This window comes from Lepisosteus platostomus, chromosome 9, assembly GCF_059453375.1.
Source record: "Lepisosteus platostomus isolate fLepPlt1 chromosome 9, fLepPlt1.hap1, whole genome shotgun sequence".
In the NCBI taxonomy this organism is placed as follows: Eukaryota; Metazoa; Chordata; class Actinopteri; order Semionotiformes; family Lepisosteidae; genus Lepisosteus; species Lepisosteus platostomus.
Genome location: NC_142619.1, coordinates 50,324,651 through 50,339,019, shown reverse-complemented (window position 1 = coordinate 50,339,019; position 14,369 = coordinate 50,324,651). Strand labels below are relative to the sequence as shown.

General features: G+C 34.1%; 1 protein-coding gene across 2 annotated transcripts; it reads right to left on the bottom strand.

Moving 5' to 3' along the window:
* Nucleotides 1-185: 185 nt before the first annotated feature.
* cep41 (centrosomal protein 41) lies at nt 186-14,333 on the bottom strand. 2 transcript variants are annotated; one of them, XM_088645431.1, is made up of 11 exons: nt 14,209-14,333; nt 12,967-13,030; nt 9,455-9,502; nt 8,506-8,567; nt 8,035-8,101; nt 7,560-7,704; nt 7,078-7,244; nt 6,797-6,864; nt 5,185-5,299; nt 2,863-3,078; nt 186-2,575 (listed from the first exon to the last, which is right to left on the bottom strand). In XM_088645431.1, exons 1-11 carry the CDS (start codon nt 14,239-14,241, stop codon nt 2,445-2,447), a joined length of 1,116 nt encoding a protein of 371 aa, XP_088501557.1. In that variant the 5' UTR covers nt 14,242-14,333; the 3' UTR covers nt 186-2,444. The 2 variants fall into 2 exon arrangements, with proteins under 2 accessions (XP_088501557.1, XP_088501558.1); XM_088645432.1 differs by having other exon boundaries at nt 8,506-8,560; nt 14,209-14,299.
* Nucleotides 14,334-14,369: the final 36 nt, after the last annotated feature.

Here is a 14,369-nt window from a genome sequence, read left to right as displayed (position 1 = left end):
ATTTACTTTGGCTTTTAAGTCAGAGAAAGCTTTACACTCAATTTCAAAATTATTTAAACATTTTATACTAATGAACACATTCTTTGTCGTGTGGTTAAGGTCACAATGTAAAACAACCTAAGCCCAACCCAATCAAACACATTGAATTTCACAAATCAACACAGATGTTTTAAAAGAAAACAAAATCCACCACTAAGCACTTTATTAAACACTAAAAGATTTTAAAATATATGCAATAAAGACAAAGGTAAAAATACAAGAATATTACATTTTGAAGTCAAAGAGTAACAAAAGGAATATACAAAATTATGCCAAAATAAGACAATTTTCAGAAGCTGTGAATACGAACGTTCAGAAATCTGATTATTTCATGGCTAATAAATAAAATTATATTAGAATTACTGCATTTAAGTCAACTGTACCACAAATGTCACTGCTTTGTAGCCATGTTAAAATTTCAATTCTTCAATTAAAATTTTTTACACATCTTGCAGTTTATAAGTAGTGTACTTTCAGAATCATTCACACTTTCACTTGCACCAAACTTTTCAACTGTTTTTCATTTTCTTAAGAGAAATTCTTAAAAATGCTCATCACTGCATTTACTGTATTAGAATTTACACATGCATAACATCAAAATAAAAAGCATATCTCCTGCTAATATTAATTTTCAGGAATTTATAATATACTTTTTTCTAAAAGATCATGGAATTAAAATGTAGGTTTTACAGTACATGTAATGGATCTAATCTTGAACATAACACCTAGCTATACATATTGTATTGTAGTTGATCACCTTATACCATAAATATTCAAACCACATTGTCTGTAATTTAATAAAAAATACTTCCACCATACTGTTTTAAAAACTTGAATAACACACTTGATATTAATAATAGAATCATTTTTTGTTAACCAGTGTTACAGACATTTAACCTGTATGTCGATTGCTTTATTTCTCATATTGACTACTAGCATGATCATAGTATTAATAGGCACTGTTCATTTCTTCCTTGTTGCTAATATTATGAATGACATGGATTTCCATAACAGACTATTTCTATAAAAATAGATTTGTTTCTTAGTTCACTATTTTTTAGGTATGGCTTGCATTTAATAAAATAGAAAGAAACACTGCTTGAAGTTATTCAGAAACACATGCTCTTGATTAAATTAAACAGTCCTACAGTATGTTGTGCAGGTATATCCCATAGAACAAAAGGTGGTGTAACTTAATTCCTTAACAATTTGTCTTTGACTATACCCCTTGCAAGTACTGCGCTGACAGTCTGGTTAGTATTTCTGTGACTGATACTGAGTATGCATTTTGTAGCAAATTAATACTTTAAAAAGCAACACAACTGCTAACAAGGCAAATTAGCATGGTGGAAATTTAAGGTTCTGCGTTACTTCATTACAAAACATTACTACAGTGACCCAAAGTTAAGACATTTACATCTTGAGTGTTTATACATTTTCCTCCATAGTTGCATAACGCAAATATTTTTGGCATTTCCATAAACCCACAATTTACAAAACTTAAGTAACAGCTTGTTATTAAATCATTTAAAGAAGTCGCTCAAGGAATAAAGCCTAACTTTAAATGTAAGATTAATCATTAACTCTAAAATACAAACACAGTCATTGCAATCATGTGAATATTGTTCAACATCACAGTTTAAACAAGAAAAAATGATTACATTCTACTCTCATGTTGCTCAGTTATAAACTGGATGCACCAATGCTGTGAATGCAGGATGTCTAGACCTCTAGACCTTTTATGATGTCATTCATAAAAGAAAATTAGGCTTCTTTGTTTCAAAATATGTCTCAATGTTTCTTTGGATTTTAATGAAAGGACGGTTTTGATAAAATTGGCTGATAATTATCATTGTTTACATGAACAGGTGCAATATGACATTGAATGAAATCATGTTTTGTGGATTCTATTGCAGTTATAAAGAAAATGCCAGAGAATCTTTTATTAAATTTTAAAATATCAGCTACTATCACATGATTTCTTGTGAAAAAGATGCTCTAATTAAACACAAATTAATTGTCTCTACATAGCTCAATACAGAAAAGCACACCAGATGATTAGGATTATTTATGACGATTAATTCCTGACTATTTTTATTCACACCAGTGAAAATAATACCTTAAAAACACGTGGAAGAAAGATCTCCTGCAAACAATTTTGTGAAAAGACCTTCAATCTTCAATTCCTTTATAAGAATTCTTGCTTAACAGTAATGTGTTTAAATTGAATCAATTACAAATAAGACAAGCAGTAAGTATTAAAGGCAATATGGGCAGCTTAAAACTACAGCCATAAGACTAAAGCATACTGAAGGTAGATCACAAATGTACAAAAAAGATACACAAATGTATATCTTCACAGAACTATACTGTTAACCTCTAATCAGAATATTTTTATTAGCAATTTATTTCCATGGCCGGCTGCTTTGAGACCTGGCACTGCCTGACCCAGCTACTGAGGGAGTTTGGCGACTTCTAGCACTTGAGCAGAATGTCTTGGCAGAGGAACTTCCACTTGATAGGCGACTCAGACGGCCTGGAAAACACAAACATATTTCATTATTAAAAGGTAACAAAAAAACATGCATTTCCTACACTGTTACATTAATTAACTGTTAATTATGGTATAGTTTAAAGGGAATTAATCTGGACTATCATTCGACTCACTTTATGAATAGATGCATAAATTGAAAAAACAAACAAGGCAAAATTTCTTAACTTACATCTTAAATTTCACCTACAACTTAAAAAACTAAAATATAATAGGTAATATATATTTATATTTACAATAAGTTTTTATTTTAATTTTTAAGATATTCTCACTGTTTGTATCTGCAGGAATGAGCATCTCCTCCAAATAAAACTGCATTTTGTTCAGGTCTTCTGCAGTGAATCGCCATTTATCTTCTGCTGGATATGATGGCTGTCTTGGAGCTGAGCGCTTCCGTCCTGATGTGGGGGGACCGGACTGTAGACACTGTGCTGGAAAAGAACCAGTTGTCATTCCCTCTGGGAACTTCTGGGCGATCACCTTCAGCCCTGCAAGAGAGAACACAATCAATCTTATCAATAGATAAAACTGAAATAACAAAAGCACTATCCATTCTAAATATATCCAGTGTGGGAATATATCCAACATTAGTTGTGACATTGGGTCTAAAAGGAACATCATTTTGACTTTCACAAAAATGAATCACTTAAATAAATATGGGAAGAGGTATAACTACTTAAGTGCTCCAGAGCACCAGGACATTAGGAGACATATAAATGAACTTTCTGTCATCAGCTTCTTAGGTACATGATTTCAACAATCCTAGAAATTTCAAATGTCACTGCATCAAATATGTTACTCTGTAGTCAACATTATCATCAACATCAATGTCTACAGGACTCTGAGATAGACTGCAAAATACAGCACGCAAGAGGTGTCCACACCTCAAAATTAAGAAACTGCTCGTGCATTACAATTTTTGGATAAAATGATCAACAAAATAAATAAAAATCCTTTTAATCCTATCTTAGCATACACTGGCAAACAGTGTTAAACTGGTTTAGATGGCATCAATAAGAAACTGTAATGATATGGCTGAATATAATATTGCCAGATAAGGAAATGTTAATAGTATATTTCTGATACAGCCATGAGTGTGTTGTCATGTGGGTATGTCATCACTAAAACTGGCAGAAATTATTTAAGTCAAGATCACATCATGGCTACAGATACCTCATAACTGACTATATTTACGTGTTACATATTTGATGTGATATGATGATAGTTCTATTATCCTATAGTATGTTGGTCATAAGATTAAAATTGTTGATATGAGCAAATGCTTAAAAGACATATGAAAACTGCTTCAAAAGGAGAAGCGTAACTGTAAATTCATAACACTCTATTAATAAATATTTTATTTAAAAAGATGTTTGATTCATTACCATGAGAATGATCATCCACACCTTTTCTTGAACAATAAAGTTGTGCTAATGTATATTTTACTGTTATCAAAACATTATCATTCAAGTTTGTAGCTAGGTCACTAACAACAACTATACTGGATTGACATCTATCACACAGAGAATAGATCCTGAAGTCTTTAACATCACTTTTGAAGAAAATGGTTATTTCAACCGCTGTTGGACTCATATAAATATCCTGCCGAAAGACAGTTGAACTACAGGCTTACATAAGCTAAAACGTATGATATATATAAATATATTTTCTTCACAGGAGCCATACCATCCATTATACTATAATGGAAATTGGCTTATGTAGGTATTTACAGCATGAACACACGACTGATCTAGATTTACATGTACATACTGTATGAGGTAATTTAAATTGTTATAAACATTTATAAACACATTTATGGTGCTAAAAGTAGAGGTATTAACACTGGTGTCCTAGAAGAGACCACTCTGGGCTGGCACAACTATCCCACCTTTAGTTCATGACTTAATTTAATTGGAGAGGCAATTCCTCAAATCCCCTCCTGTTCTGCTATCATGGGACTGTTAGCGCATAATGGCTGCCATGCATCACCTAGGTGGGTGCCATATAGTGCTAGATGAAATGGCTACTGTTCTAAATATGAGGCTCTTTGGGATCCACTGGAATGAAAAGCACTATATAAATGCAAGGAATGATTCAATAAAATGTAATTATTAATCTATATGGATAATGCTTAATTCAAATGGGAACAGATTCATGCAGTTGGATATTTTCATAGAAGCAATGTGTGGTTCAACATGGTTCAACAGGAGTGTTCCACCTGGATTTGTTCCCACAACTTTTCAGGCATAAGTACAAGACTCATACTTGTATTGTAACTATATTCATACTTGTTTGGATGTTGACAGTAGTACTGTATATGAAAGAGTTAAAAATATCAAAGTATGATGTAGCAAGTTTTGTTAGTAAGACACTAGTTTGAGTTTGAGTTATATATGCAAAACATATATTTCCCATATAGAATTTAAGCTAAATTTGCTATCCTTTGTGAAAAGGTCTGCTATATTGTTTCAGCATGTTCATAAAATAGTCTTCCTTCCAACTTGAAGAAATGTTTTCACAACTGTTCTGTGCTCAAAGAGTGGACTTACTTCAGGGATTCCAAATTGGTTTTTACTTCTATAATTAGAGCTCACCTCCTGAAAGCATGAACAGGTTCTCAAATCCTCTCTCACACATTGTGGTTGCTGCCTGACTGGCAATCCTCTCATCTTCATCATAAAGGATAATGATTTTACCTGAAGCATTTTTCTACATTGATTGGTTAAGATACATAGCATCCATTATACATGCTAAAAAAGAAAACACTTATAAAAGTTCAATTTCTTTCCTAATACCACAACATTCAAATACACCATAAAATACACTACTTTGCATGTCTGTGATAAGAACATAAAGGTTATAAACGAGAATAGGCTATTTGGCCGAACTAGCTCATTTGGTGGTTAACTGATGAAAATACTTTCTTTATACTGTATGCACATATTCCTAGATTCTATGCAACTAAATACAATTTGTTTTTATTCATGTACCCTGAATCATAAATCAACTTCAGGAGCTTACTGAATCAGATCAAGAATATTTTCTAGTATGGACTTTTATATGATATCAAAACCTGAATGCTCAAACTGGACACTTTGGATGAAACAAGTTAAATGTCACCAAAAACTCCAAAAAGGATCAAAAACTAAAATATGCTGGAGTGGATAAGTATTGACCCCTGATTCAATATCTGATGGAAGCCCTTTTGGCAATAATTAGATACGTACACTTTTGTATAAGTCTCTTCCACTTTGCACAGCAAGTGTAAAGTGCAATCTTTACGCATTCTAATTTTTGCAAACTTGCTCAAGATTTTTCCAGCTAGTTGGGGATCACTGATGGACAGTAATTTTGAAGTCTTGCCATAGATCTTCTATTGGATTAAAATCAGGAGATTGTACCTCTCAAGGACATTCATTTTCTCTTGTTGTTAGATTACTTCAAGCATGTCTTTGCTGTTGTGCTTTGGATCGTTATCCTTCTGACTTTTGTCAGTTCTGGGACAGTCCAAACTGATGAGAAGGTGTGCAGTAATGCAATGCTGCCACAACCATATTTGACAGTAAGAATATAAGTGACTGGGTGATGTGTTGTGTTGGGATTGCATCAGATAAAATGGGATTCCTTTGGCTTATGGACATTTTCTCTAATCACTGCCACTGAACTCTGCTATTTGCCTCATGATGTCATCCCTTCCATGCTTAGTCACTTTAGAGGGAGACTGTAATTTACATAATTTTAGGTAAACTTACTGTGCTTCAGACCTACAATGGGACAAAAACTCACCTTTCAGAAGGACAATAATCCAAAGGTCAAAGCTACACATTTACTTTAAATATCTTAGTCCTTGGACATTCAGGTTTTGAATAAGTTTTTGCAAGGCACTATAATCAACTTATTTTAATTTTTCATTTTAACCTAAATTTGTAACCTATAATTGCTAAAGTTCAAAAAGCACATTCAGAAATGTGTAGTGCACTTTTGTCAGAAGTTATATGTATAAAGTTTTTCATGCTTTTTTACTGTACAGATAACATGGTAATAACATCATTTTTAATAAAATACATTCACAAAATATTACAGATTTTTTCACTATATGAAAGGAGATAATGATGTTAATATTGAAATATGAGACTTAGTTATTTTTATAGGATTGTTGACTGACAAGTGTAAGCCAAATGGCTCCATTAGTATCATAAAGGATACATATTCCAGCACTTCCTTGGTATATGGGTTCATTGTCCTGGACAGAGTTGCAATGGGGTAACTGTAAGCTGCAAAATAAAGTTCCACTACTTATTAGTCATGAAACATTTTATAATGGATAATGCTAACCTAACATTTGGTAGAATATGGATCTGTGCAGTTAATACTAAAATAAGGTTTCAATTATAATCCTAGATTACTATTATGTTTATACATAATATTATTAATCTATTGAAAAAAATCAAAGATGATCACAAGCAGTCATTAAATCTAATTCTTACCACCAATAACATGGCACCGATCGTAATCATCTCTGTCTCGTACGTCTAGCAATAAGTATGGACAGTCTGGGTATGGTTTGTCTGTCATCGTTGGACTTGAAGGCTTCTGGTGTACATTCTTCTCTGCAGTCTTATCTAGGTCCATCTCTCCAACACCACTTATTACACTATAAAATGATAACATTAACAACACATTTTTGTTTGGTCCACAAAACAAATTATTTCATTTTTACCCCCTGTACTTTTACAAAATCAACTATAATTACGTCCTAGTCCCTACAGTGTACAGACTTTCACCCTTTGTTTAGATCATTTACAGCTTAGTTGATGCCAATGCAATTCAATATCCAAATACGTTTATAAAGCAACAAAGGTACAAAAAAAAAAACACAAAAGATCTGTGGAAAGATGGATCTGTTCAGAAGCTCCAGAATGTGTGCAGTAATGCTATAACTCATTTTGTCTCTTCTCAATTACTTTACCTTTGAAGTGTTGACCTTGGTGAAATCCCTGTATCACCCGCTTCATTATTGTTGTCTATAAACTGAACTGGCGTTGTTTCTGGGGTTCCATTTGTCCGTTCTGACAGAAGCTCTGCATCGGTCTCGGACATCACTGAAATATTATCTAGATTGCAGAGAAAGCACTCAATACCACATTTACTGTAATTTAAGTAATGGACAGTTTATTACATAATAAATAGAAACATGTATTAATGTTTTTCTAGTAATTTTACTTAGAACATTCCTACACATTCTGACAGCTGTGTAATCAAATCAGTGATCTATAAAAACACATTAAAAGCTGTCAAGCTGTTTGTACCCAATAATTTTACATGTTACTGGAAGTTATTACTAAAAGCAGTGCAATCATCTCTGATTATACTTTCCTGGAGATGACAAAGGAAAAATCAGCTAGTAAATGTAGAACATTTGAAATTAAACAAGAAAGCCTTACCATCTAGACTATGCACATCTTTGTCATTTTCATCATCGTGATCTGATACAGAAGCAACCTGAATGACCTTTTAAGGAAAGAACAAACTGTGTGAAGATCTGAATAGAAAAATCAGAAAATAATTTCTTCTAATCATAATTAATTAATAATCTCAATAATTACTCTGACATCTGCTACAAATAGAGAAAATTGGCAACCCTCCTTAGGCATACAAACAATTAATTGTGTTTTCCATTGATTTATAAGATTTTCATTTATTCTGCCTGAATTGAAACCAACAATTAAAACTTGAGCTGTAAATCTAACTGATCTATTTTAAAGTAAAATATTTTCTCAAGTGATATGGATGTTAGTAGTACTATTTTAAGTAAAAGAAAAAATAATTTTACTATTCAATACAACATCCACACTGTGCAAACTACCACACTGTAAAAGCATTTATAACATTATTCACATTAAAATTTAACTTACCAGCTGAGCAAATGTCGCCACTTTAAGCCTTTTGAAAAGTTCATCCTTTCGATATCTGTAATCTTAAAAAAATAGGCCTCATATAAATAATACTGTATGAAATACATATAAAAATATATTTCAAAGAAAGACAAAAAACCATAACTGTCAAAAGAGATGTATTTTAAATGTAAGCAACTCTTGGAATTAACAGAAACTGAATTAGAGCACATCGTACACTTCGCTTTCTTCGGCGTTATGCAGATTTTCATGGTACACAACTTACCTGGGTCATGACTGTCAGTGGTTTGAGATTCATCTTGATCTCCTAACATATTGGTGCAATTTGCTCTTAGAATATCCTTTTATATGTGCTTGAGAATTCTCACTTGGTCTTTGGTTATCACAGTTTGCCTACACACAGGTGTGCAAAGTTTCCAGGTTTTCTTTTTAAAATCCTGCTTGAGGTAGTTATAACCCAGCCTCTTGTATGTCATTCCAAAAATTATCACTGCCACAAAAAACCTTCATTTAACCCTCCTATTACAAGGCAGACAGAGAAATTATTGTAATGGACAAAAGAATCCCATTCTTAGAGAAGGGATCACTGTTTCTTATCCATGAGAAATCAGAACAAACTTACAAAAAGCCTTTACAAACAATGTAGTTATTCTGCCAGATACCAAAGAGAACAGTCCATTAAATATCAGAGCAACAGGACAGCTTGTGTGTAAAAAGGCCATTTTATCTGAAAAATGAGAAGTTAAAATGCTTCTAAGCTAAACCCCTTTACCTGAGTAAAAACAGCATTACAATAAAAACAATAGTGAACGGTAATAGTCATGAAAATTCACACTATTGGTTGGACAACACCAAAGCTCTTCTTCTTACAGAACAATTCTCAAGAGAAACTTATATTTTAAATAATGCATGCCCCTTCTCTAAAAAGCCCATTAGGAATGTTACTCACTTTTTTTTATCTCTTCCAGTCTTTCCATGTACTTTGTCAAACTGCATCCTATTAAATAAAAGATAACGTGTTTAAAGATCCCTGTGACATACAAGAAAGAGCTTTGTAAGTTATTGCTAAAAAGTAAGAAATGCTGTTAAAGTTAAATTAACAAGACTGAAATTTGCTTGTAAAGTGACAGGTAATTGAACTTGAGGATAGATTAAGATGGAACAACAACAAAACTTTTTGAAGGAAAAGGCAATGAAGCTTGCTCTTAAGAAGCTTCACAAGAAGGTATCAATACTGTGGTTCTATTCCAATTACAGGCCAACGAAAACTAGCACTCCTGACTTGGCAGGAGTAAGGAAATCACAGTGAGAAGTTCACCATAAGGGATAATTGTGTTATCAAGGATTAAATACAAGAAAAAACACTTTTTCTTCTCTCTTCACTTTTTATGGATGATTCGTAATGAACAATGTTAAGATATTCTTGTTGTTAGACTGGCACAGGTGAGATTACTGGAAGATCCTTCACAGATAAATTCCACATTTTGCATACTTTGGTCTATTTCTAACTTTAAGTCTGATCAGAAAAAATGCAGGAAGTTCCTCCCAATTTCTTCATTTACCTTTTTTCCTGGAATGGAATGATGCTAAAAGGAGTTCTGTCAAATGGAAATTTGTCAGGCATTGATGGCATTCTTCAGCCATTCTATCTGATATTTTTGCCCAGATTAAATGCTCTTTTGCTTGACATGACACATATGGACATGTATAGCGGGATTTTATATCTCTGCTGTTAGAACAAATATGTAAAAATCCCACACTTTATGCTAGCTATAGGCCCATCTCACCGATATTGCCAAGCTTTATGCTCAGGTGTCATCATCCCAGCTAGAGGTCTCTATGTTCTTTCATTAGATGCAGAGATTGTGTTTCACCACTTTGAGTGAGAATACCTCTGTTCAGTTCCTTGACTATATGGGATTGGGAACAGGTTTTATTAGTACAGTATGTCAAAATGTACAAAAGATGCTAACAATTCAGCAAGTATGAACAGAAAATACATGATCTTCACAGTTTGCTATTTCCAGAAGCACTTGTCCAGGATGCCCACGTTCTGGAGGAGGCCTGACTGACAATTTTTTTAATTTAAACTGTACACTTCTCTGTTTAGCTGAACACTGGTACTCTTTTTTCCAGTGTCCAGTTGAAAAGAAATTTCGTTTCACCCCTTTGGATTACATTTAGCCCCATTATTAAGACTTGGTGTTCAACAGAAAGACTCAAAAGATTATCAAAATACATGACAGACATTCACACGGTCCTATTCTTTAACACTTTTAAACACCTTAAATGCAATTCTCATTTCTCTGTTTTACACTGTAGTGACAAGGAAATTCACATTCTTACAGATCTTTTTAATGAATTAATACAGGTTTCTAGACTTTTCTATAATGAGGTCTCCCTTTTGCAACTCTTGCTTATGATATCTCCAGGAGATGAGGTTGTCTGTACACTCGGGGTGTAATCTGCTTGATGCCAAAATAAACCACACTTGAAGGGCATCAGATTTGTTTCATTAAACAAAGGGAATAACGTATTCTGATGTCTTCTTATTACAGACTTCATATAAACCATTGGCAGTTGTTACGGTTTGGAATACAGACTTGAATTCTGACAAAGATGTAATGGGACAATATTTGGCATAATAAAACATCTGCCTCCACAAATCCCACTCACTGAATGAGCCACTTAACTTGCCTCACTAAATACTTAAAGTTGCATCACACGGTACATCTGAACCCTTACAGATGAACATAGTACCTACCTCCTACTGATCTGGAAGTACTGTGGGAACATATTTACCTGCCTGCCCATTGTTCTTAACAGGAACATTGACTAATCTAGGCCTCTTACTGAGGCCAAAATGGATTTGGCAGGCTGGTCTGCCTGCAGCCAAAAAACTGGGATGTTGTAATTAACAGAGTACCACAGCAATCTGTACTAGAACCACTACTCTTCTTAAAGTATGTCAATGATGTAGATTCTATATAACTAGTAAACCAGTCTTGTTTGATCTCACCTTAACAGAGATATTAGTAAATACAGAAGCAGCAATTTAAATTAAAAAGGTCAAATAAAATACAGGACTGGGCATACACCTGCAAATATGCCGTTTAATGAAGACAATTGCAGGACTACGGTTGCACAGTGGCATTGTGGTTAGCATTGCTACTTTCCAGAGCTGGGGCCCTGGGTTCAATTCTGTATCTGGGGTACTATATGAGAGGAGTTTGTATGCTGTCTCTGCGTTCATGAGGGTTTTGCTGTGTGCTCCTGTTTCCTCCCATAGTCCAAAGACATACTAGTAGGTGAAGTGACTTCTGGAAAAACTGGTCCTGCTGTGAGTATATGCCCTGAGATAGACTGGCGCCCCATCCAGTATGTACCCAGCTTTGCACCCATTACTTACTGGGACAGGCTTCAGGTCCCCTGCAACAATGAATTGTATGAACAGTTAGAAAAACTATAGAAAATGGAAAACATAAATCTAGAAGAGGCCACATATTAAAAAGACTTAGGTGTTTGTGTTGACATTTACACCTACTGTAGATTTACATGTAGATAATTTGGGGAAGCAATAAAAAGGCAAACAGAATGTTAGGATATTTAGTCAAGAGTGTAGAATTCAAATCTAGGCATTTCATGTTAAAATTATATAATGTGCTAGTATGGCCTTATTTAGAATATGCCCAATTTTGGTCACCACGTTATAGAAAATACTGCATATTGTTGCTGTGGAACCAGTCCAGGGAAGAGCAACCAAAAACATTCCGGTGCTAAGAGAATATCTCACACTGACAGGCTGAAATGACGTAACCTTAGTCTTGAACAGAGAGGACTATGAGGGACCCTGAAACAAAAGTATTCAAACTTCTTAAAGGCACAGAATCAATCTATAAATGTCTTCAAAATCAACAGTTAAAAACAAACCAGAGGACACAAGACGAAAGTATGAGAGAGCGCATTTTTAAACTGACAATACAAGGGACCTCTTTAAGTAAAGCGTTTTGAGAGTCTGAAATAAGCTAATCAACCGTGTTTTTTAAGCTCATGCCCTGGCTTTCTTCGAGAAACACCTGATCCAAGGATCTCATTCAATTTGTCACCAGCTACTGAAAAGGCTATGCATGTCAAATGACCTCCTCTTGTCTGTAATGTTTGACATTGTATCCTGGATTAACTTTAAATTATTTAGAACTCTGGACTGCTACAATCTGTGTTCACAATGGAGAGAGTCAGCTTTAAAACCAGTCCAATTTTAATTAGACCCTTAAATGAATTATTCTGTTGACACAAAATCACATTGCTGTGCTTAAAATTTAATATACATTAGTTTGGGAGTACACTTTCAAGGAAAATAAGCATTTTAAACTGTATGCCATAGCAAAGTATAAAGACGACCAGTAGGATATATCCTACAGTGACTTATAAAAACAACAGAGTTTTCTGATGCCATGTTACCTGTATCCAGTCTCGACTTGACATGCTGGTATTTGGGATTCTGTGGTATTTTCTTTTGCAAGTACTGTAAGAAATTAAAGCATAATAAATATTTTACATCAAAGTTCTATTATTATTTGCAGTTTTGAAAGTCAGTTGAAAAGAATACTAAAAACAAAACGATTATAAGACTCCTTTCATATAAAGTTCCTACTGTTTTGTTTAAAGCTGTCACTTTGTATGTGTTAGCCTCTGTTGTCAAAGACAATATCATTAAAGAAAATTAAAGTTTTTTTTCTCAATTAATCAAGCTTAGAAGGGTTGACCAATTATTTTTAAACAATGACACCAAGGTAACATCGGGTCTATATACAGATTACCCTATGATTTCACAGAGTTGTGTGCTAGTATTAATCATTGCTGCCTTTAACGCTTCACATACAGCAAACTGTTTCAACGTTATTAAACACAAGCCACTAAGTAATATCCAGATTTTTTTTTCAATTCACTCTCACTCCAAACTAGATATGTACATGTATATGGAAAACCAAGAATGAGACAATTCGGTCTGACAAAGCAATCAAGAATTATTTAAAATGAAGCAAACCCCACGTTTCCCTTTAGATAATATTCAACGCTTTTATTGTAAACTCAGATTATATAACACAATTAGGTCTTACTTAACGGGAAACATGTTACATTTAACATATCATGTCTAGTTATAGTAACTCAGCAGAATGTTGATGGTAAAGTGGCTCAAAAAAGCTTAAGGGATTTCGTAATTTATAACCCCTGACGCTCATTTTCAGCATCCCTTGATTAAGGCACATAGTTCCGATATATAATCTTACTGTAGTTCAGCAGGTTGCCGTTGTGTTTCAATCATGTAGTATGTACTTTCAGAGGTCTAGCAACTGCACTAAGTACTATTACTAAATGTCAGCCCGGGATACGTATTTTGAACTCGGACACTACAGTTAACCAGAGAAAGAAATGCGATAGCAATTTTTAGTGAAATTTTCAAAAACAGCATTGCTTTGCTGTAGTGTGAATACTTCCAGGTAAATACTGCATTGGATACGACACCGGCAATAAACACAAAGACAGCCTAACCCAGACAGTGTAACTAATGGACCAACTCAGTCACTACACACTTTCATTTCAGTTTGGGTTTACATAAAACTAAAGCAACCCCTTGAAGGCAGTCGAAAATACGTAAGAAATATCCTCTTTTTAAAAAAAGAAACAGCATATTCAGCTCACCTCAGAATTGCCAAAGCCTCTCCGGGCAGACATGTTTTCAAATGTTAAAATCTCACCGTTAGACGTTCCTACAAGCCTCTCTTCGGTTGGCTGAAACTTTGACGAAAACCAATCATCGCCACCGACATTACCAGGTCGGCAATTCGCGTCTACCGTGCGCA